This window comes from Oncorhynchus keta, unplaced genomic scaffold (genome assembly GCF_023373465.1).
Source record: "Oncorhynchus keta strain PuntledgeMale-10-30-2019 unplaced genomic scaffold, Oket_V2 Un_scaffold_5444_pilon_pilon, whole genome shotgun sequence".
Taxonomy (NCBI): domain Eukaryota; kingdom Metazoa; phylum Chordata; class Actinopteri; order Salmoniformes; family Salmonidae; genus Oncorhynchus; species Oncorhynchus keta.
This window is the reverse complement of record NW_026290960.1, coordinates 1,094,310-1,118,222: the sequence shown is the minus strand read 5'-3', so window position 1 is coordinate 1,118,222 and position 23,913 is coordinate 1,094,310. Positions and strand designations below refer to the sequence as shown.

General features: G+C 41.8%; 1 protein-coding gene across 50 annotated transcripts in view; it reads left to right on the top strand.

Annotated features, from left to right (window-relative positions):
* Positions 1–10,605, top strand: part of LOC118378325 (protein unc-13 homolog C-like) — a 290,696-nt gene extending 280,091 nt beyond the window's left edge. The window contains exons 32-38 of one of the 50 annotated variants that reach the window (XM_052516687.1): positions 2,512–2,671; positions 6,649–7,077; positions 7,407–7,482; positions 7,635–7,862; positions 7,942–8,473; positions 8,601–9,208; positions 9,285–10,605. In XM_052516687.1, coding sequence (XP_052372647.1) covers positions 2,512–2,671; positions 6,649–6,937 — 449 coding nt within the window. In that variant the 3' untranslated portion in view covers positions 6,938–7,077; positions 7,407–7,482; positions 7,635–7,862; ... (1 more) ...; positions 8,601–9,208; positions 9,285–10,605. Of the gene's footprint in view, positions 1–2,511; positions 2,672–6,648; positions 7,078–7,406; positions 7,863–7,941; positions 8,474–8,600; positions 9,209–9,284 lie in introns of all 50 variants that reach the window. The other 49 variants (XM_052516709.1, XM_052516701.1, XM_052516695.1 and 46 more) reach the window with 49 other exon arrangements.
* Positions 10,606–23,913: the final 13,308 nt, after the last annotated feature.

Genomic DNA, 23,913 nt, shown 5'->3' with positions numbered 1-23,913 from the left:
CCTTATTTTACAGAACACTAGTCCAGCAGAGACCAGCGGTTTAAACCTTATTTTACAGAACACTAGTCAGACAGAGACCAGCGGTTTAAACCTTATTTTACAGAACACTAGTCAGACAGAGACCAGCGGTTTAAACCTTATTTTACAGAACACTAGTCAGACCCAGCGGTTTAAACCTTATTTTACAGAACACTAGTCAGACCAGAACCTTATTTTACAGAACACTAGTCAGACAGAGACCAGCGGTTTAAACCTTATTTTACAGAACACTAGTCAGACAGAGACCAGCGGTTTAAACCTTATTTTACAGAACACTAGTCAGACAGAGACCAGCGGTTTAAACCTTATTTTACAGAACACTAGTCAGACAGAGACCAGCGGTTTAAACCTTATTTTACAGAACACTAGTCAGACAGAGACCAGCGGTTTAAACCTTATTTTACAGAACACTAGTCAGACAGATACAGAGACCAGCGGTTTAAACCTTATTTTACAGAACACTAGTCAGACAGAGACCAGCGGTTTAAACCTTATTTTACAGAACACTAGTCAGACAGATACAGAGACCAGCGGTTTAAACCTTATTTTACAGAACACTAGTCAGACAGAGACCAGCGGTTTAAACCTTATTTTACAGAACACTAGTCAGACAGAGACCAGCGGTTTAAACCTTATTTTACAGAACACTAGTCAGACAGAGACCAGCGGTTTAAACCTTATTTTACAGAACACTAGTCAGACAGAGACCAGCGGTTTAAACCTTATTTTACAGAACACTAGTCAGTCAGAGACCAGCGGTTTATACCTTATTTTACAGAACACTAGTCAGACAGAGACCAGCGGTTTATACCTTATTTTACAGAACACTAGTCAGACAGAGACCAGCGGTTTTATACCTTATTTTACAGAACACTAATCAGACAGAGACCAGCGGTTTAAACCTTATTTTACAGAACACTAGTCAGACAGAGACCAGCGGTTTAAACCTTATTTTACAGAACACTAGTCAGACAGAGACCAGCGGTTTAAACCTTATTTTACAGAACACTAGTCAGTCAGAGACCAGCGGTTTAAACCTTATTTTACAGAACACTAGTCAGACAGAGACCAGCGGTTTAAACCTTATTTTACAGAACACTAGTCAGACAGAGACCAGCGGTTTAAACCTTATTTTACAGAACACTAGTCAGACAGAGACCAGCGGTTTAAACCTTATTTTACAGAACACTAGTCAGTCAGAGACCAGCGGTTTAAACCTTATTTTACAGAACACTAGTCAGACAGAGACCAGCGGTTTAAACCTTATTTTACAGAACACTAGTCAGTCAGAGACCAGCGGTTTAAACCTTATTTTACAGAACAGAACACTATTCAGAACACTAGTCAGTCAGAGACCAGAACACTAGTCAGGTTTTAAACCTTATTTTACAGAACACTAGTCAGTCAGAGACCAGCGGTTTAAACCTTATTTTACAGAACACTAGTCAGTCAGAGACCAGCGGTTTAAACCTTATTTTACAGAACACTAGTCAGTCAGAGACCAGCGGTTTAAACCTTATTTTACAGAACACTAGTCAGTCAGAGACCAGCGGTTTAAACCTTATTTTACAGAACACTAGTCAGTCAGAGACCAGCGGTTTAAACCTTATTTTACAGAACACTAGTCAGACAGAGACCAGCGGTTTAAACCTTATTTTACAGAACACTAGTCAGTCAGAGACCAGCGGTTTAAACCTTATTTTACAGAACACTAGTCAGTCAGAGACCAGCGGTTTAAACCTTATTTTACAGAACACTAGTCAGACAGAGACCAGCGGTTTAAACCTTATTTTACAGAACACTAGTCAGTCAGAGACCAGCGGTTTATACCTTATTTTACAGAACACTAGTCAGTCAGAGACCAGCGGTTTAAACCTTATTTTACAGAACACTAGTCGGTCAGAGAGCAGCGGTTTAAACCTTATTTTACAGAACACTAGTCAGTCAGAGACCAGCGGTTTATACCTTATTTTACAGAACACTAGTCAGTCAGAGACCAGCGGTTTAAACCTTATTTTACAGAACACTAGTCAGACAGAGACCAGCGGTTTAAACCTTATTTTACAGAACACTAGTCAGACAGAGACCAGCGGTTTAAACCTTATTTTACAGAACACTAGTCAGTCAGAGACCAGCGGTTTAAACCTTATTTTACAGAACACTAGTCAGACAGAGACCAGCGGTTTAAACCTTATTTTACAGAACACTAGTCAGTCAGAGACCAGCGGTTTATACCTTATTTTACAGAACACTAGTCAGTCAGAGACCAGCGGTTTAAACCTTATTTTACAGAACACTGACTGATTGATTGATTGACTGATCGACTGATTGATTGACATATTTTTTTGTGGGTGAGTGGGTGGATCGATGTGTGCATGGATGGATGATTTGATTGACTGATTGATTGACTGATCGACTGATTGATTGACATATTTTTTTATTCATTGATATGTCTCTGTCGTTTCTTTCCAGTGGTGGGGGTCAACAACCTAAACTGGCAGACCAATGCCATGTTCCGACCGTTCGTGGAGGTGAATGCGGTCGGGCCGCACCTCGCCGACAAGAAACGCAAGTTCACCACCAAGACCAAGAACAACAATTGGTCACCAAAGTACAACGAAACATTCCAATAGTAAGTCTGCTTTATTGTCTAAAGTAAGTCTGGTTTATTGTCCAAAGTAAGTCTGGTTTATTGTCTAAATTAAGTCTGGTTTATTGTCCAAAGTAAGTCTGATTAATTGTCTAAAGTAAGTCTGGTTTATTGTCCAAAGTAAGTCTGGTTTATTGTCCAAAGTAAGTCTGATTAATTGTCTAAAGTAAGTCTGGTTTATTGTCCAAAGTAAGTCTGGTTTATTGTCCAAAGTAAGTCTGGTTTATTGTCCAAAGTAAGTCTGGTTTATTGTCCAAAGTAAGTCTGGTTTATTGTCCAAAGTAAGTCTGGTTTATTGTCCAAAGTAAGTCTGATTAATTGTCTAAAGTAAGTCTGGTTTATTGTCCAAAGTAAGTCTGGTTTATTGTCCAAAGTAAGTCTGGTTTATTGTCCAAAGTAAGTCTGGTTTATTGTCCAAAGTAAGTCTGATTAATTGTCTAAAGTAAGTCTGGTTTATTGTCTAAAGTAAGTCTGGTTTATTGTCCAAAGTAAGTCTGGTTTATTGTCCAAAGTAAGTCTGGTTTATTGTCCAAAGTAAGTCTGGTTTATTGTCCAAAGTAAGTCTGGTTTATTGTCCAAAGTAAGTCTGGTTTATTGTCTAAAGTAAGCCTGGTTTATTGTCTAAAGTAAGTCTGTTTTATTGTCTAAAGTAAGTCTGGTTTATTGTCTAAAGCAAGTCTGGTTTATTGTCTAAAGTAAGTCTGGTTTATTGTCGAAAGTAAGTCTGCTTTATTGTCTAAAGTAAGTCTGATGTGCAATAAACATTCTGGTAGTAAGTCTGGTTTATTGTCTAAAGTAAGTCTGCTTCATTGTCTGAAGTAAGTCTGATGTACAATTAAACATTCTGATAGTAAGTCTGCTTTATTGTCTAAGCAAACAACCTAATCCTGTGTTTTGGCTTCAGTAATGTGTGTCTTGGTTGTGCCAGGAGTGTTGCTCCTCCAGTAGTATAGTATTTGCTACATAGTGGGAATGTAGACACCTGCAGTGCTCACTGTCAAAACGTTTGGAAAATGTTACAAATGAAACTGGAAACGCTTTTATCCAGCATGATAGCAGAAAGTAATGAGATCATGAAGTGCTTTTAAAAATGAAAAAAAGAGACATTTCAGTTATTTGAATAGTGAGAATAGAGGGAGGGCTGAGATAGGTTGAATGATCTATCTATGCAGCTGTACCACTGTCTGTCTGATACTGAGCCAGCTGCATTTAAAGCACAATGTAGAGCCTGTGTCCCAAAAGCATCCTATTTACTTTACACCTAGTGTATTAAACATTAGGAACACCTTCCTAATATTGAGTTACATCGCTTTTGCCCTCAGAACAGCCTCAATTTGTCGGGTTATGGTCTCTGCAAGGTGTCGACAGGGTTCCACAGGGATGCTGGCCCATGTTGACTCCAATGCTTCCCACATTTGGCTTGATATCCTATGGGTGATTGTTGAAGGAATTGAATTCCTCTGTTTTAATTCCCAATTCAAATTAAACACTCTGTCAATTCATAAGAATTTGTAAGACCCTTATTTTATAGGAATGGACAGAGCCCGGTCTTAAAAGTTAAGTATCAGCCTTTAATCAAGAGAGTACTGCACCAATACAGGTTACCACCGGTTATAAACTGAAAATGACGTCCTTAGTTCCAGCCCCAATCCGTGCCATATCCGTTCCAGTACAAAGGCTGTCTCTCCAGCCTTCCCACATTCGCCTCCCTACCAATTTAATATAATTTATGACTCAAGGCCTTTTCGAGTAGATAAGCATTCAAATAGCAGTCTGAAGATTTGTACCAAGGAACAGACAGTCATTGTTCTAACTTTTGCCCACGTTCACACACATTATTTTCAGTACTGGGATCAAGAAAGAAAATTCATACATATACAGAAACATGTAGTATTCTGATTAGTACATATACAGTAACATAATAGTATTCGGATTAGTCCGTCCTGATTGAAATGTATACATAATTAGTCATCCTTGATAAAAAATTCCCTTAACAGTGATGGACGATTATTGATACACACCGGAACACTGTTGAAAAACCCAGCGGCGTTGCAGTTCTTGACACACTCAAACTAGTGCCACCTACTACCATACCCAATTCAAAGGCACTTAATTATGTTGTCTTGCCCATTGGCACATACACAAGCCATCTCTCAATAAGGCTTAAAAATCCTTCTTTAACCTGTCTCTTCCCCCTTCATCTACACTGGTCAAAGTAGATTTAACAGGTGACATCAATAAGGGATCATAGTTTTCACCTGGTCAGTCCATGTCATAGAAAGAGCAGGTGTTTTCTGTTTTGTACCATGCCCTGGTCAAAAGTAGTGTCCTACAAACACATTTAAAACATCTGATAGACAACAATACAGATACAAACACATTTAAAACATCTGATAGACAACAATACAGATAAAAACACATTTAAAACATCTGATAGACAACAATACAGATACAAACACATTTAAAACATCTGATAGACAACAATACAGATAAAAACACATTTAAAACATCTGATAGACAACAATACAGACACAAACACATTTAAAACACCTGATAGACAACAATACAGATAAAAACACATTTAAAACATCTGATAGACAACAATACAGATACAAACACATTTAAAACATCTGATAGACAACAATACAGATAAAAACACATTTAAAACATCTGATAGACAACAATACAGACACAAACACATTTAAAACATCTGATAGACAACAATACAGATAAAAACACATTTAAAACACCTGATAGACAACAATACAGACACAAACACATTTAAAACATCTGATAGACAACAATACAGATACAAACACATTTAAAACATCTGATAGACAACAATACAGATACAAACAAATGTAAAACATTTGATAGACAACAATACAGATACAAACACATTTAAAACATCTGATAGACAACAATACAGATACAAACACATTTGAAACATCTAATAGACAACAATACAGATAAAAACACATTTGAAACATCTAATAGACAACAATACAGATAAAAACACATTTGAAACATCTAATAGACAACAATACAGATACAAACACATTTGAAACATCTAATAGACAACAATACAGATAAAAACACATTTGAAACATCTAATAGACAACAATACAGATACAAACACATTTGAAACATCTAATAGACAACAATACAGATAAAAACACATTTGAAACATCTAATAGACAACAATACAGATAAAAACACATTTGAAACATCTAATAGACAACAATACAGATACAAACACATTTAAAACACCTGATAGACAACAATACAGATAAAAACACATTGTGTGTGTGTGTGTGTGTGTGTGTGTGTGTGTGTGTGTGTGTGTGTGTGTGTGTGTGTGTGTGTGTGTGTGTGTGTGTGTGTGTGTGTGTGTGTGTGTGTGTGTGTGTGTGTGTGTGTGTGTGTGTGTGTGGTTTCTGTGTCTGTGTGTGTGTGTGTGTGTGTGTGTGTGTGTGTGTGTGTGTGTGTGTGTGTGTGTGTGTGTGTGTGTGTGTGTGTGTGTGTGTGTGTGTGTGTGTGTGTGTGTTGTGGTTTCTGTGTCTGTGTGTCTGTGTGTTTGTGTGTGTGTGTGTGTGTGTGTGTGTGTGTGTGTGTGTGTGTGTGTGTGTGTGTGTGTGTGTGTGTGTGTGTGTGTGTGTGTGTGTGTGTGTGTGTGTGTGTGTGTGTGTGTGTGTGTGTGTGTGTGTGTGTGTGTGTATGGTTCCTGTGCTTGTGTTTGTTTAATCCAACTAACTTTTAGGTGTCTGGTCTCTGACTGATTGAGTTCCGTTGTCTAATCGATGAATCAATCAGTCATACAACAAGACATGTCCTCACTTCTCTGACTGCGTGTTGTTGTTGTTAATGAAGATGTTCTATCTATCCTGTTCAATAAACTACAAATATAGTAGAGGAATGGGACTGATATTGATCATGTTGTTGTCTCTCTTCCTCCCCAGTGTTCTGAGCAATGAGTACAGTCCAGAGTGCTACGAGCTGCACGTCTCAGTGAAGGACTACTGCTTCGCCAGAGAGGACCGTATCATCGGCATGGCGGTGCTCCAGCTCAGAGACCTGGCCGACCAGGGGAGCTGCTATGCCTGCTACCCCCTGGTGAAGAGCATCTCCATGGACGACACCGGACTCACCATCATGAGGATACTCTCTCAAAGGACCAACGACGAAGTGTCCAAAGAGTTTTGTCGTCTGAAGACCGACGTACGCTCTTCAGAGGAGGTGGCCTCCTAGTATGGAGATGTGAGGGAGGAAGGGATGGAATGAATGGATGACTGCATGGAAGGGAAGAGAGGAGGTGGCCTCCTAGTATGGAGATGTGAGGGAGGAAGGGATGGAATGAATGGATGACTGCATGGAAGGGAAGAGAGGAGGTGGCCTCCTAGTATGGAGATGTGAGGGAGGAAGGGATGGAATGAATGGATGATTGCATGGAAGGGAAGAGAGGGGGTGGCCTCCTAGTATGGAGATGTGAGGGAGGAAGGGATGGAATGAATGGATGATTGCATGGAAGGGAAGAGAGGAGGTGGCCTCATGGAAGGAAGAGAGGAGGTGGCCTCTAGTATGGAGATGTGAGGGAGGAAGGGATGGAATGAATGGATGACTGCATGGAAGGGAAGAGAGGAGGTGGCCTCCTAGTATGGAGATGTGAGGGAGGAAGGGATGGAATGAATGGATGACTGCATGGAGGGGAAGAGAGGAGGTGGCCTCCTAGTATGGAGATGTGAGGGAGGAAGGGATGGAATGAATGGATGACTGCATGGAAGGGAAGAGAGGAGGTGGCCTCCTAGTATGGAGATGTGAGGGAGGAAGGGATGGAATGAATGGATGATTGCATGGAAGGGAAGAGAGGAGGTGGCCTCCTAGTATGGAGATGTGAGGGAGGAAGGGATGGAATGAATGGATGATTGCATGGAAGGGAAGAGAGGAGGTGGCCTCCTAGTATGGAGATGTGAGGGAGGAAGGGATGGAATGAATGGATGACTGCATGGAAGGGAAGAGAGGAGGTGGCCTCCTAGTATGGAGATGTGAGGGAGGAAGGGATGGAATGAATGGATGACTGCATGGAAGGGAAGAGAGGAGGTGGCCTCCTAGTATGGAGATGTGAGGGAGGAAGGGATGGAATGAATGGATGACTGCATGGAAGGGAAGAGAGGAGGTGGCCTCCTAGTATGGAGATGGAATGAGGGAGGAAGGGATGGAATGAATGGATGATTGCATGGAAGGGAAGAGAGGAGGTGGCCTCCTAGTATGGAGATGTGAGGGAGGAAGGGATGGAATGAATGGATGATTGCATGGAAGGGAAGAGAGGAGGTGGCCTCCTAGTATGGAGATGTGAGGGAGGAAGGGATGGAATGAATGGATGACTGCATGGAAGGGAAGAGAGGAGGTGGCCTCCTAGTATGGAGATGTGAGGGAGGAAGGGATGGAATGAATGGATGATTGCATGGAAGGGAAGAGAGGAGGTGGCCTCCTAGTATGGAGATGTGAGGGAGGAAGGGATGGAATGAATGGATGACTGCATGGAAGGGAAGAGAGGAGGTGGCCTCCTAGTATGGAGATGTGAGGGAGGAAGGGATGGAATGAATGGATGACTGCATGGAAGGGAAGAGAGGAGGTGGCCTCCTAGTATGGAGATGTGAGGGAGGAAGGGATGGAATGAATGGATGACTGCATGGAAGGGAAGAGAGGAGGTGGCCTCCTAGTATGGAGATGTGAGGGAGGAAGGGATGGAATGAATGGATGACTGCATGGAAGGGAAGAGAGGAGGTGGCCTCCTAGTATGGAATGAATGGATGACTGCATGGAAGGGAAGAGAGGAGGTGGCCTCCTAGTATGGAGATGAGGGAGGAAGGGATGGAATGAATGGATGACTGCATGGAAGGGAAGAGAGGAGGTGGCCTCCTAGTATGGAGATGTGAGGGAGGAAGGGATGGAATGAATGGATGACTGCATGGAAGGGAAGAGAGGAGGTGGCCTCCTAGTATGGAGATGTGAGGGAGGAAGGGATGGAATGAATGGATGATTGCATGGAAGGGAAGAGAGGAGGTGGCCTCCTAGTATGGAGATGTGAGGGAGGAAGGGATGGAATGAATGGATGACTGCATGGAAGGGAAGAGAGGAGGTGGCCTCCTAGTATGGAGATGTGAGGGAGGAAGGGATGGAATGAATGGATGATTGCATGGAAGGGAAGAGAGGAGGTGGCCTCCTAGTATGGAGATGTGAGGGAGGAAGGGATGGAATGAATGGATGACTGCATGGAAGGGAAGAGAGGAGGTGGCCTCCTAGTATGGAGATGTGAGGGAGGAAGGGATGGAATGAATGGATGACTGCATGGAAGGGAAGAGAGGAGGTGGCCTCCTAGTATGGAGATGTGAGGGAGGAAGGGATGGAATGAATGGATGACTGCATGGAAGGGAAGAGAGGAGGTGGCCTCCTAGTATGGAGATGTGAGGGAGGAAGGGATGGAATGAATGGATGATTGCATGGAAGGGAAGAGAGGAGGTGGCCTCCTAGTATGGAGATGTGAGGGAGGAAGGGATGGAATGAATGGATAATTGCATGGAAGGGAAGAGAGGAGGTGGCCTCCTAGTATGGAGATGTGAGGGAGGAAGGGATGGAATGAATGGATGATTGCATGGAAGGGAAGAGAGGAGGTGGCCTCCTAGTATGGAGATGTGAGGGAGGAAGGGATGGAATGAATGGATGACTGCATGGAAGGGAAGAGAGGAGGGGAAGAGTGGGAGGGAGACACTGGGAAGGAAGGAAGGCAGTTGAGGAGTTGTGTTGTCTGTTTTTGTGCATGTGCGTAAAACATCTGTTGGAATGTTCATTTTAAACTACAGTATGTACCAGTGTTTACTTACCGTATGCTCAATATTAAGTACTATATTCTACGAGTTATGTTAACGAGACATGAAATACCTTTTTGTAAAACATTTATATTTGTTCCAATAAAGTGCCAAACCAGAGGAAACATAGTACAACAACAAAACAAACAACAAAAGATAATAGTGATGAATTATGGTGATACTTAATGTTTGATGAAAAATTTGCTTGATTATTTGGTTCAGTGTAAAATCATTCTCTCAAAAAAACGGTGGTGTTTTAATCATTAAAAATAGTCCATTTGCACCCTCGTTTTGTTACTCGTCCCCTCACACAGCACTTGTTGTGCATGTCCCGTTTACAACCATGTCTCTTCCACCATCTCACAGTGACCACAGGGTTGGGGTCCATGTACCCTGGCCCTAAAACTCTTTGTATTTAAGCCGAAACCTGAAAAGAGACCATTTTTTTTAACGGCGATGACTGCTATGTAAACCTTCATAGGTGTTTGTAATTTTATAACCATGACAACAACGAAAAGCCTCCAGTGCTGTCAGTCTACACAGAAAGGGTGGATCCTATTTTCTCTATTTCTTTTTGCCTGTAATCTTTCCGTTCGGCCATCGGCTTCCAGCCTTTCTGTACGACCACTGTGAACACGAGCTTTGGAAGGCAAGCCTAGATAACATTGCTGACGGTTTGATATTGTTGTTTCATATTTATTAAGATAACTTTGTTCCTGAGAAACTGCCAAAGTTATATAAAAATGTTTGTACAAAAGCTATCCATTACATGTATGAAAAATATATATGTACATGTGAACTATTTAGTTTTACAATGCTAAACATCTGGTTGTTGATGGGCGGTTCTAGAACTATTTTTTTGAGTTTGTGTGAAGCTTTGAGAGTCACAAAATGTTACTTTACACATGAGTTGAATTCAGCTTCTGCCATTTGGTTTATTTTTCTTCATAAAGGAAAGAGTCTAACATTGGGTAAATATGCAACATTCCTATGTATTGCACTGATGGCGAATTGTATGTCATGTAAATATATTTAGTGAGAAATTGTACAAAACAACCGTCTCCTTTATTTCCAAGACATTGTTCAAAGTGTTTTTTTGTTGTTGTTTAGTGATCTGATACATTCATTCAGTGATATAATCCTATATGCTGTAGCCTCTATATACAGTATCTATTGCCAGAAGAAATTTCCCGTCTCAAATGGAATGACAGAGTAATGTACCGTATGGCCCACAGAGATCCTATAAATCACTAGAGTTCTACTTCATTCTATTGTATTCCCACATAAAGATGCAATCTGTAACTTCATTGTCCCCTGTGGCCCTGGGCTCAAATGAAACCCACCCAGTAATCAACTCTAACCTTTCCTACCACTCTCCTGGGGGTCCACCAGACAGTGCTCATTTTCGCACTAGCCCTGACGTTCCAAGGCTGAGAATACTTTAACACTAATCAGTAGAGGACATTTTCAATGCCCCTTTTGAATCTCAGAGTCAGAGTGAAATTACTCACAGGTCCTGTTCAGGCTGGGTGTGTCAAAAAAAGGTAGTCATTTAATTGGTTCTACCCAGCGGATCAAGGTGCGTATCCTTGGCTTATGGGCCCTGGTCAAAAGTTTTGCACTATATTGTAAATATGGTGCCATTTGAGAAGCTAACCAATAGAGAACACCCTCTATGGGCTATCCTTCTGCATGGGCTATCCTTCTGCATGGGCTATCCTTCTGCATGGGCTATCCTTCTGCATGGGCTATCCTTCTGCATGGGCTATCCTTCTGCAGGGGCTATCCTTCTGCATGGGCTATCCTTCTGCATGGGCTATCCTTCTGCATGGGCTATCCTTCTGCATGGGCTATCCTTCTGCAGGGGCTATCCTTCTGCATGGGCTATCCTTCTGCATGGGCTATCCTTCTGCATGGGCTATCCTTCTGCATGGGCTATCCTTCTGCATGGGCTATCCTTCTGCAGGGGCTATCCTTCTGTGTAGTCCAGAGGCAGCTAACTAGCTAATCTTAGCTGTTTGCTCATTCTCCAGAACAATCGTGTTATTGTGGACAGCTGAAAGGCTTCAATAGACAGACCAGTCTTTAATTAGTCTATACAAAGGGCATTTCAGGAATTTGGAACTGTAAGGTTCTATCTGCAAAAAGATGATTCTGAGATTTGAAGTTTGAAGTTTCAAACCCTCATTGGTTTGAATGGTGTCAGACATGTCTATATTGTATTATTTTGAACTTAACTACATTAATTGGGGTAATTTGATACTACTATATAGGTAGGGAACATTGAACAGAACAACGCTATGTCAATAACTACAATTAGTCAAAAGTGTCAGATAGACCCTTATAACCTCAAGGTCTCAATTTATCAATGTCATCTTATTGTCTATATCCCAAACAGCACCCTATAGAACCCTATAGGGAATAGGGTGTCGTTTGGGATGCAGGCTTGTTTTTGTTTTACAGTGAAGGGGGCCTGGCTGGCTGCTGGGAGGAGAGCTATTTATAATTCTGCTGTTGGATCCATGGTGTCATCAGAGATCAATTCATTCATATCTCTCTCTCTCTCTCTCTCTCTCTCTCTCTCTCTCTCTCTCTCTCTCTCAGCACACAATCTGGGATGTCTGAGCTAGTCTCATAGAGGCTCAGCCTGAAGCATTTGAAGCTAGCTAATGCTTCCTGTTGGGCAAAGTGTGTCTCAAATTGCACCCTATTCCCTACATAGTGCCATGAGCCCTGGTCAAAGTAGTGCACTAAAGCGGGAATAGTGTGCCATTTGGGACACAACCCTAGTCTCCATCGGCGCAGGCGCACGTCGCAAACAGTATGGGTGCCTTTTGTAGATATTCTCACCCCAACGGTGTAACTCTGTAATGTAGAATAATGTCAACAGAAACAGACAGAAGAGGAATGTTAACCATATCAGTCCCAAAACACCAGCAAATATCTTTCATTTTTCATTTATCTGCATGTCGAGCCCTTATATTTAGCCTCACAATGAAGTGTTTTAACGTTTTCTTTTCAGGACAACCAGGGCTACAAACGTACAACACAAAACAATTTGACAATAACAGTTGCATTCATGAGTTTTTTGACGTTTAAAAAAGGTCATCCACAGCAGAAAACTGATAAAAATGTATTTATATGAATGCTGTACTGTAAGTACAGAAATGATTTGCTCAGTGGGAAATGAATATCCAACTAGTCAGTGACAACTGTGTGGAGTTTGTGACAGCAACTATGTGAGCTTATTAAAGTGTTATAATCAAATCAAATCAGATTGTATTAGTCACATGCGCCGAATACAACAGTGAAATGCTTACTTACGAGCCCCTAACCAACAATGCAGTTTCAAAAAATACAGATAAGAATAAGAGATAAAAGTAACAAGTAATTAAAGAGCAGCGGTGAAATAACAATAGCGAGACTATATACAGGGGGTACCGATACAGAGTCAATGTGCGGGGGGCACCGGTTATTTGAGGTAGTATGTACCTGTAGGTAGAGTTATTAAAGTGACTATGCAGCAGTGGTGTAAAGGGGGGGAGGGGGCAATGCAAATAGTCTGGGCAGCCATTTGACTGGATGTTCAGGAGTCTTATGGCTTGGGGGTAGAAGCTGTTAAGAAGCCTCATGGACCTAGACTTGGTGCTCCGGTAACGCTTGCTGTGCGGTAGCAGGGTGGCTGGGGTCTTTGACCATTTTTAGGGCCTTCCTCTGACACCGCCTGGTATAGGGGTCCTGGATGGCAGGAAGCTTGGGCCCAGTGATATCCTGGGCCGTTTGCACTACCCTCTGTAGTGCAGAGAGGCCGAGCAGTTGCCATACCAGGCAGTGATGCAACCAGTCAGATGCTCTTGATGGTGCAGCTGTAGAACCTTCGGTCGGAGTCGTGACAGTAATATAATTGATGGTGTAACAGTGTAGTGTCTTGATGGTGAAGGTGGTAGTATAATTGATGGTGTAACAGTGTAGTGTCTTGATGGTGAAGGTGGTAGTATAATTGATGGTGTAACAGTGTAGTGTCTTGATGGTGAAGGTGGTAGTATAACTGATGGTGTAACAGTGTAGTGTCTTGATGGTGAAGGTGGTAGTATAATTGATGGTGTAACAGTGTAGTGTCTTGATGGTGAAGGTGGTAGTATAATTGATGGTGTAACAGTGTAGTGTCTTGATGGTGAAGGTGGTAGTATAACTGATGGTGTAACAGTGTAGTGTCTTGATGGTGAAGGTGGTAGTATAACTGATGGTGTAACAGTGTAGTGTCTTGATGGTGAAGGTGGTAGTATAACTGATGGTGTAACAGTGTAGTGTCTTGATGGTGAAGGTGGTAGTATAATTTATGGGGTGATGTAGTGTGAATATAGAGTTATATTATTTATTCATGCTCTTACTGCAGGTGCTCATAAAAATAATGTTTTAGAGGTTAAACCAAGGACGTGTCTGATATTCATTTTATCCTCTACTATCACATTGAAATAACAGCACTCTCTGGTTTGCATTCCAACTGTCACCGTATTCCCTATAGGGCTCGGTCAAAAGAAGTGCACTATATATGGAAGTGTGTCATATGGGATGCAACCTCCGTCTCCTCTATGACTGGGATTGATTAGCAAAAATCGAATGAAAACAACCATTGACACGTTTGCTACCATCTCGACCATCCAGTATTACTAAAATATGGTTTAGAATCTATTGATGAGATTTAGTTAATCTATTCAATGATTCTCAAACTCCAGATATCAAATTCGACCCTATTCCCCATACGTACATATAAAGTTGCCACATAGTGTCATTTGAGATAGTCTCTGTATGAGTCCCAGATGGCACCCTCTTCTTTATACACTACAGTACGTGTACAAAACATTAGGATCCCCTGCTCTTTCCATGACAGACTGATCAGGTGAAAGCTATGATCCCTTGTTGATTGATGTCACTTGTTAAATCCACTTCAATCAGTGTAGATGAAGGGGAAGAGACAGGTTAAATACATGGGTTGTGTGTGTGGCATTCAGAGGGTTAATGGGCGAGACAAAAGACGTAAGTGCCTTAGAACGGGGTATTGTAGTAGGTGCCGGACGCACCAGTTTGTGTCAAGAACTGTAACGCTGATGGGTTTTTCATGCTTGAAAATGTATCAGGATGGTCCACCACCCAAAGGACATCCAGCCAACTTGACACAACTGTGGGAAGCATTGGAGTCAACATGGGCCAGCACCCATGTGGAACACTTTCGACACCTTGTAGAGTCCATGTCCAATGAACTGAGGCTGTTCTGAGGGCAAAAGGGGGTTCAACTCAATATTAGGATGGTGTTCCTACTGTTTGGCATACTCGGTGTGTAGGGCCCTACTTTTGACCAGAGTAGTGTACTGTAAAGGGAATAGGGTGTAATTTGAGATGCAATCTTAGTCAATATGGGTTTGACTGCATGCAGCCCTCAAACAGAATCCAAGGAGTGTTGCCATGGAAACCGAGTTCCGAGCACCGCACCACCGGGAGATTATACGCCTTGCAGATTCTTAAGGGAGCATCTTCATTATATGCATTAAATATATACAGTATGCTTCACAGGAGGCTGGTGAGGGGAGGAGAATTCATAATGACTGTAATGGAGTGAATGGATTGATATCAAACGATGTGTTTGATATCACCAGCTACCTGTGGTATGCATTCTATATAATTACATATCCAGATACAGTAAGTATGATTATTAAACCTTCATCAGTATTTATAACATTAGTCATTTAGTTCTAATAGACCGATATCCGTAGTCAGGGAAAGCCAGGGGCTAGAAAATCAACCTGGCGTTTCTAACACCGGCCCATTATTGTCCTAGAGGTCGTCAATATTAGCCACATAAATGATCATTCTGCACAGAAACCCTCCCCTCTGTTCTTCTCCAATGGGTTTTGAGAAGGAGGTGAGGAGAGAGGTGAGAGGACATGATGAGTATGCTATTGAGATTCTCCCAAGGAGAGAGAGGAAGGGAAGGAGGAGAGGATGGGTGTAAATAATATATATGACTACATAAAATCATTCAGAGGCATGCACACACACACATTACTGTGCGAATTTCCTATAGCTGGTGTCTACACATGGTAGAGCTATAATGAGCATGACATTCGGTTTTCCCTCTGGCTTTTAAAATCATACTTTTGCAAATGTATTAATCAACTTTTTATGAATCATGGTGTCCAACCCAAATGGTACCCTATTCCCTATATAGTGCAGTACTTTTGACCTATGGGCCTTTGTCAAAAGTAGTGCACTAAATAGGGAATAATGTGCCATTTGGGACTTTGCACTGCAGAGTTTCAATAATTAACATGTTAACAAGGATCTGACTGCACGACATAACCTCTGACCCTGCTAAGACTGGAGAGGAGAGGACTAACCTGACTCATCAGTAGCAATTATTAGATGCAAAAAACTCACTAACCTTCACTTTGTGAACCCCTCCATTACCATAATGACATCATAGCTACAGTGGCGTGATGCCTGGGATGCTCCGGATGCTTCTCATTTACATGGGCTGTGCCCCAAATGGCACCCTATTCAAAACATATTTCACTACTTTTGACTAGAGCCAATTGAAGCACAGACATATTGTTTATTACAGTATACAGTTCACACAACTCACGCCTTCTCACAGGACCCTTATAACGTACTTTATAACATTATGATCAGGTTGTATACTGGTTGCATAAGGACATTATGTATATTTAGTTGTTGGGGGTTCTACTAAGCTACAGTGAGGGAAAAAAGTATTTGATCCCCTGCTGATTTTGTACGTTTGCCCACTGACAAATAAATGATCAGTCTATAATTTTAATGGTGGTTTATTTGAACAGTGAGAGACAGAATAACAACAACAAAAATCCAGAAAAACGCATGTCAAACAGGCTAGAATGGGCTACAAGACCATCGCCAAGCACTTTGGTGAGAAGGAGACAACAGTTGGTGTGCGATTTTTTCGCAAATGGAAGAAACACAAAAGAACTGTCAATCTCCCTCGGCCTGGGGCTCCATGCAAGATCTCACCTCGTGGAGTTGCAATGATCATGAGAACGGTGAGGAATCAGCCCAGAACTACACGGGGGGATCTTGTCAATGATCTCAAGGCAGCTGGGACCATAGTCACCAAGAAAACAATTGATAACACATTATGCCGTGAAGGACTGAAATCCCGCAAGGTCCCCTGCTCAAGAAAGAACATATACATGCCCGTCTGAAGTTTGCCAATGAACATCTGAATGATTCAGAGGACAACTGGGTGAAAGTGTAGTGGTCAGATGAGACCAAAATGGAGCTCTTTGTCATCAACTCAACACACCGTGTTTGGAGGGGGAGGAATGCTGCCTTTGACCCCAAGACACCATACCCACCGTCAAACATGGAGGTGGAAACATTATGCTTTGGGGTGTTTTTCTGCTAAGGGGACAGAACAACTTCACCGCATCAAAGGTACGATGGACGGGGCCATGTACCGTCAAATCTTGGGTGAGAACCTCCTTCCCTCAGCCAGGGCATTGAAAATGGGTCGTGGATGGGTATTCCAGCATGACAATGACCCCAAAACACACGGCCAAAGCAACAAAGGAGTGGCTCAAGAAGAAGCACATGAAGGTCCTGGAGTGGCTTAGCCAGTCTACAGACCTTAATCACATAGAAAATCTGTGGAGGGAACTGAAGGTTCGAACTGTTAAATGTCAGCCTCGAAACCTTAATGACTTGGAGAAGATCTGCAAAGAGGAGTGGGACAAAATCCCTCCTGAGATGTGTGCAAACCTGGTGGCCAACTACAAGACACATCTGACCTCTGTGATTGCCAACAAGGGTTTTGCCACTAAGTATTAAGTCTGTTTTGCAGAGGGGTCAAATACTTATTTCCCTCATTAAAATGCTAATCAATTTAGAACATTTTTGACATGCGTTTTTCTGGATTTTTTTTTGTTGTTATTCTGTCTCTCACTGTTCAAATAAACCTACCATTCAAATTATAGACTGATTATTTCTTTGTCAGTGGGCAAACGTACAAAATCAGCAGGGGATCAAATACTTGTTTCCCTCACTGTATATGGAATTGTTTTAAAGTCATACCAAGGATCATTTTGCTATTTGATTTAGAATTTTAAAACCCCTTGAAGTAAAAAAATATATATACAGTACCATTCAAAAGTTTGGGATCACTTAGAAATCTGCTTATTTTTTAAAGAAAAACACCTTTTTTTTGTCCATTAAAATAACATAAAATTGATCAGAAATACAGTGTAGACATTGTTAATGTTGTAAATTACTATTGAAGCTGGAAACTTTTTACGGAATATCTACGTAGGTGTACAGAGGCCCATTATCAGCAACCATCACTCCTGTGTTCCAATGGCACATTGTGTTAGCTAATCCAAGTTTATCATTTTAAAAGGCTAATTGATCATTAGAAAACCCTTTTGCAATTATGTTAGCACATGTGAAAACTGTTGTTCTGATTAAAGAAGCAATAAAACTGGCCTTCTTAAGACTAGTTGAGTATCTGGAGCATCAGCATTTGTGGGTTGTAAAGAGGTGACTCCAGGATGCTGTTCCTCTATCCACTGTCTGTGTTCTTTTGCCCAGCTGAATCTTTTATTTTTATTGGCCAAACTGATATATGGCTTTTTCTTTGCAACTCTGCCTAGAAGGCCAGCATCCCGGAGTCGCCTCTTCACTGTTGACGTTGAGACTGGTGTTTTGCAGATACTATTTAATGAAGCTGCCAGTTGAGGATTTGTGAGGCGTCTGTTTCTCAAACTAGACACTCTAATGTACTTGTCCTCTTGCTCAGTTGTGCACCGGGGCCTCCCACTCCTCTTTCTATTCTGGTTCGAGCCAGTTTGCGCTGTTCTGTGAAGGGAGTAGTACACAGCATTGTACAAGATGTTCAGTTTCTTGGCAATTTCTCGCATGGAATAGCCTTTATTTCTCTGAACAAGAATAAACTGACGAGTTTCAGAAGAAAGTTCTTTGTTTCTCGCCATTTTGAGCCTGTAATCGAACTCACAAATGCTGATGCTCCACATACTCAACTAGTCTAAAGAAGGACAGTTTTATTGATTTTTAATCAGAAAAACAGTTTCCAGCTACAATAGTAATTTACAACATTAACAATGTCTACACTGTCTTTCGAATCAATTTGATGTTATTTTAATGGACAAGGAATGTGATTTTCTAAAAAACAAGGGCATTTCTAAGTGACCCCAAACTTTTGAACGGTAGTGTATATGAAACAATTATTTGATTAAGGAATGTATTTACCCTTACTGCTATTAGCCCACACAAAAGCTTTGAATAAAAGATTCACTACATGGAACAACACATAGTCCCCCCAAAAAAATCTAAAGGACTTTTGTTCTGAAGTGTCTGTCCTATTTCTGAGAGATATAAGAAAGATCAGGAAACATTTGTTATTTTTTAACATGTATTTAAGCCCCTATTTTTGGTACTTAACAGTCTCCATATAATTCCATACATTTTTTCAACTGGTACCGGGGGACCTTCAGACAAGTCTTGTGAGGCCTGTGCTCGTCCCAGAACAAAACAACCGACATCCGTGAGAGTCTCATACAAGTCTCATACTAGTTTGTTTGCCGTTCGGACGATGCAGAACATTTTGTGAGAAGACCGATTTTCGGGATGTCTCATGATCTGACAAACATCGCTCGAGCTCTGTCACCTTTCACCGCAGATGCCGAAGTGCAAACCAGATATCTATAGTTTAAACTGATAGATTTGTATGTGGATTTTTGTATTATACTAATAAGATGTCTGCCGGGCTCATGGACATCGGCTATAGGGGGTTAATGTCTGTACAGTGTGTTGAAATGTTGAGGTACAGTTAGATATACTGGCAAAGGGCATCAATTATCAGAAATTAATGTGTATGAATACCTCACACACTGTCACACACACACACACAAGCCCAGAGATGCTAATAATTAACGGTAATTGCTGTGAGACCAGCAGTCATTTACATGACAATTACGGTAACTGCCACAGCCCTACACACACACACACACACACACACACACACACACACACACACACACACACACACACACACACACACACACACACACACACACTCACTCTCTCTCTCTCTCTCTCTCTCTCTCTCTCTCTCTCTCTCTCTCTCTCTCTCTCTCTCTCTCTCTCTCTCTCTCTCTCTCTCTCACACACACACACACATTCTCTCTTTCACACACACACACACAAATAAACGCCCACAGATAGGCAGACAGACAGTAGATTTACAGCTGCCACTTTACTTGTAGATAAATCACGTAAAGTGCCTGGAGGAATGTTCTGGGGGCAAATGACTGAGCAGAGGACAGGAGACATTATCATCAAGATGAGAATCAACAAGGAGAATATGAATCACAGCAGTCCTTATGCTAAAGAGAGGGAGAGAGAGGGGGGGCGAGAGAGAGGGAGAGAGAGAGGGAGAGAGAGAGAGAGAGAGAGAGAGAGAGAGAGAGAGAGAGAGAGAGAGAGAGAGAGAGGAGGAGGAGAGAGTGAGAGAGAGGGAGAGAGAGAGAGACAGAGAGATTGAAGGAGGAGGGAGAGCGAGAGGAGAGAGAGTGAGCAAGAAAGAGAGAGAGATCGAGGGAGGAGGGGGACACACAATCTGTAGGACACACACACAATGTACACTCACTCATGCAAGTACACACACACACAGATGATGCATCCTGAGGCATTCTTTCTTCAACCCAGCTGAAGCATTCTCTCTTCAACTCAGCTGAGGCATTCTATCTTCAACCCAGCTGAAGCATTCTCTCTTCAACCCAGCTGAGGCATTCTCTCTTCAACCCAGCTGAGGCATTCTCTCTTCAACCCAGCTGAGGTATTCTCTCTTCAACCCAGCTGAGGCATTCTCTCTTCAACCCAGCTGAGGCATTCTCTCTTCAACCCAGCTGAGGCATTCTCTCTTCAACCCAGTGTTATAATGACAAGAGGGTTTACAAGGTGAAGGTTGGTGAGTTTCTGCCACTGATGAGTCAAGTTAGCCCTCTTCTCGAATTCCCCTCTCGTCTCCACTCTTCTCCATTCCTCCCCTCCTCTCATCCATTCATCTCCTCTCCTCCTCTCCTCCATCTTTCATCTCCCTTCTCCTCTCCTCTTCACAGCCTCTCCTTCCCCCTGTAATAATTACTGTTCCTCAAGACCATCTGCAGGGGAAGAAAGGCTACTCTCTACCACAGATAGTGTGTGTGTGTGTGTGTGTGGGTGTGTTCCTGCCTCTGTAATTACAGTAGGCTGAGTCTCAGTGGGCAGGGAAACCTGCTACCTCCATTAAACACAGCCACTATCCTGTTCCACTGCTTCACCTGTGGTAGAGGTCTGTGTGTGTGTGTGTGTGTGTGTGTGTGTGTGTGTGTGTGTGTGTGTGTGTGTGTGTGTGTGTGTGTGTGTGTGTGTGTGTGTGTGTGTGTGTGTGTGTGTGTGTGTGTGTGTGTGTGTGTGTGTGTGTGTGTGTACCCAATAACAGTGTTTTCTAGCTCTGTCTATGATTGATGAGATGTTGGGGTAAACTATGGCTCTGTATAACGAACCATTGTGTTGCCTTGGGATACAAAAATCACAGTTACTACTTCCAATGGTTGACAGTTTCATAGGAAACACACACACACACGATAGCAAATAAAACTTTCACACTGAAATAAGTGTCATTTATTTTCAGCTGTAAACTTCAGCTTGGGAATATTTCAGTAATGAAGTATTGGATTTAATTTATTACATTTTTTTAAATAGGCATTTTTTCAAATCAATTCAATTAAGCACGTCAAATTAGTAACAAATTAAATTAAATTAAAATAAAGTAGCTGAGTGGGTGAATCCCAAATGTCACTCTATTCCCTACATAGTGCAATATACAGGGAAAATAGTGTGATTTGGGACGTAACCACACAATGTGCTGACTATTTCAGGTATTTCAGGTATTTTAAGTATTTTAAGTATTTCAGGTATTTGAAGTATTTCAGCTATTTGAAGTATTTCAGGTGTTTTTAAGAGCTGGGTATACAGTATAAAGGACTACTACAGAAGGTGTACAGAGTTTGTTCTCTATGATTACACCTTACAGCAGTAGCCTGATAAGCACTGTTCTAGGAGGAACACAAAACTCTGCATCAGCATTTTCTACTAGGGACTCAACTTACCTGCCAAATCCCCAGAGAATCTCCCAATGGATTGACTCAAAACTTTTCTTTTCTCTCAGTCTGTGATCTGTAGCTGATGCATTGAGACTTATAACAGTTGTGCTCGAAGTCAGTTGTGTGAAAACACGACAGTTACAAAGGATATGTTGAACACACCAAGCATCAGCAGAGCCCTGCTCACTCCTTCTCTGCGGAGTCCCAAATAGCACCCTATTCCCTATATACAGTAGTAGTGTACTACTGTTGACCAGAGCTCTATGGTCCCTGGTCAAAAGTAGGCCACTATATAGGGAATAAGAGTACCATTTGGGATGCACATAGAAAGTGAAAAGGACTCTAAATACCAGCTAAGCCCAGCTCTCTCTCTTTCTTTCTCCCTCTCTCACTTTCACTCTCTCTATCTCTGTAACGGCAGATTTCCTCCTCTTCGTCTGAAGTGTGTAGCAGGGATTGGACCAAAACGCAGCGTGGTAAGTGTCCATATCGTTTATTATAAAACATAAACTGAACACTAAGAACTACAAAACACTAAATGTGAACATGAATGAAAACCAAACCGAAACAGTCCCGTGTGGTGACAAACACAGACACGGAAACAAACACCCACAAACCAAAAGTGAAACCCAGGCTAGCTAAGTATGATTCTCAATCAGAGACAACTAACGACACCTGCCTCTGATTGAGAACCATACTAGGCCGAAACAGAAACCTAAACATAGAAACACAAAACATAGACTGCCCACCCCAACTCACGCCCTGACCATACTAAATAAAGACAAAACAAAGGAAAATAAAGGTCAGAACGTGACAATCTCACTCTAGTTCTGTCTCTACTCTCTATCTATCTCTCTCTTTATTTCTGTCTCTCTCACTTTCACTCTCTCTACTCTCAATCTCTCTCTACTCTATCTCTCTCTCAATCTCTCTCTTTATTTGTCTCTCTCACTTTCACTCTCTCTACTCAATTCAATTCAAAGGGCTTGATTGGCATGGGAAACATGTGTTAACATTGCCAAAGCAAGGGAGGTAGATAATATACAAAAGTGAAATAAACAATAAAAATTAACTGTAAACATTACACATACAGAAGTTTTTAAAAAATAAAGACATCACAAATGTCATATTATGTATATATACAGTGTTGTAACAATGTACAAATGGTTAAAGTACACAAGGGAAAACAAATACGCATAGATATGGGTTGTATTTACAATGGTGTTTGTTCTTCACTGGTTGCCCTTTTCTTGTGGCAACAGGTCACAAATCTTGCTCCTGTGATGGCACACTGTGGAATTTCACCCAGTAGATATGGGGAGTTTATCAAAATGGTGTTGTTTTTTAAATTCTTTGTGGATCTGTGCAATCTGAGGGAAATATGTCTCTCTAATATGGTCATACATTGGGCAGGAGTTTAGGAAGTGCAGCTCAGTTTCCACCTCATTTTGTGGGGAGTGATGAGCACATAGCCTGTCTTCTCTTGAGAGCCATGTCTGCCTACGGCGGCCTTTCTCAATAGCAAGGCTATGCTCACTGAGTCTGTACATAGTCAACGCTTTCCTTAATTTTGGGTCAGTCACAGTGGTCAGGTATTCTGCCACTGTGTACTCTCTGTTTAGGGCCAAATAGCATTCTAGTTTGCTCTGTATTTTTTGTTAATTCTTTCCAATGTGTCAAGTAATTATCTTTTTGTTTTCTCATGATTTGCTTGGGTCTAATTGTGCTGCTGTCCTGGGGCTCTGTTCACAAACACAAACACACCCCACAGAGCCCCAGGACTATCTTGCTTAGGGGACTCTTCTCCAGGTTCTCCTCTCCGTAGGTGATGACTTTGTAATGGAAGGTTTGGGAATCGCTTCCTTTTAGGTGATTGTAGAATTTAACGGCTCTTTTCTGGATTTTGATCATTAGTGTGTATCGGACTAATTCTGCTCTGCATGCATTAATTGGTGTTCTACATTGTACACTGAGGATATTTTTGCAGAGTCTCAATTTGGTGTTTGTCCCATTTTGTGAAATCTTGGTTGGTGAGTGGACCCCAGACCTCACAACCATAAAGGGCAATGGGCTCTATGACTGATTCAAGTATTTTTAGCCAGATCCTAATTGGTATGTTGAAATTTATGTTCCTTTTGATGGCATAGAATGCCCTTCTTGCCTTGTCTCT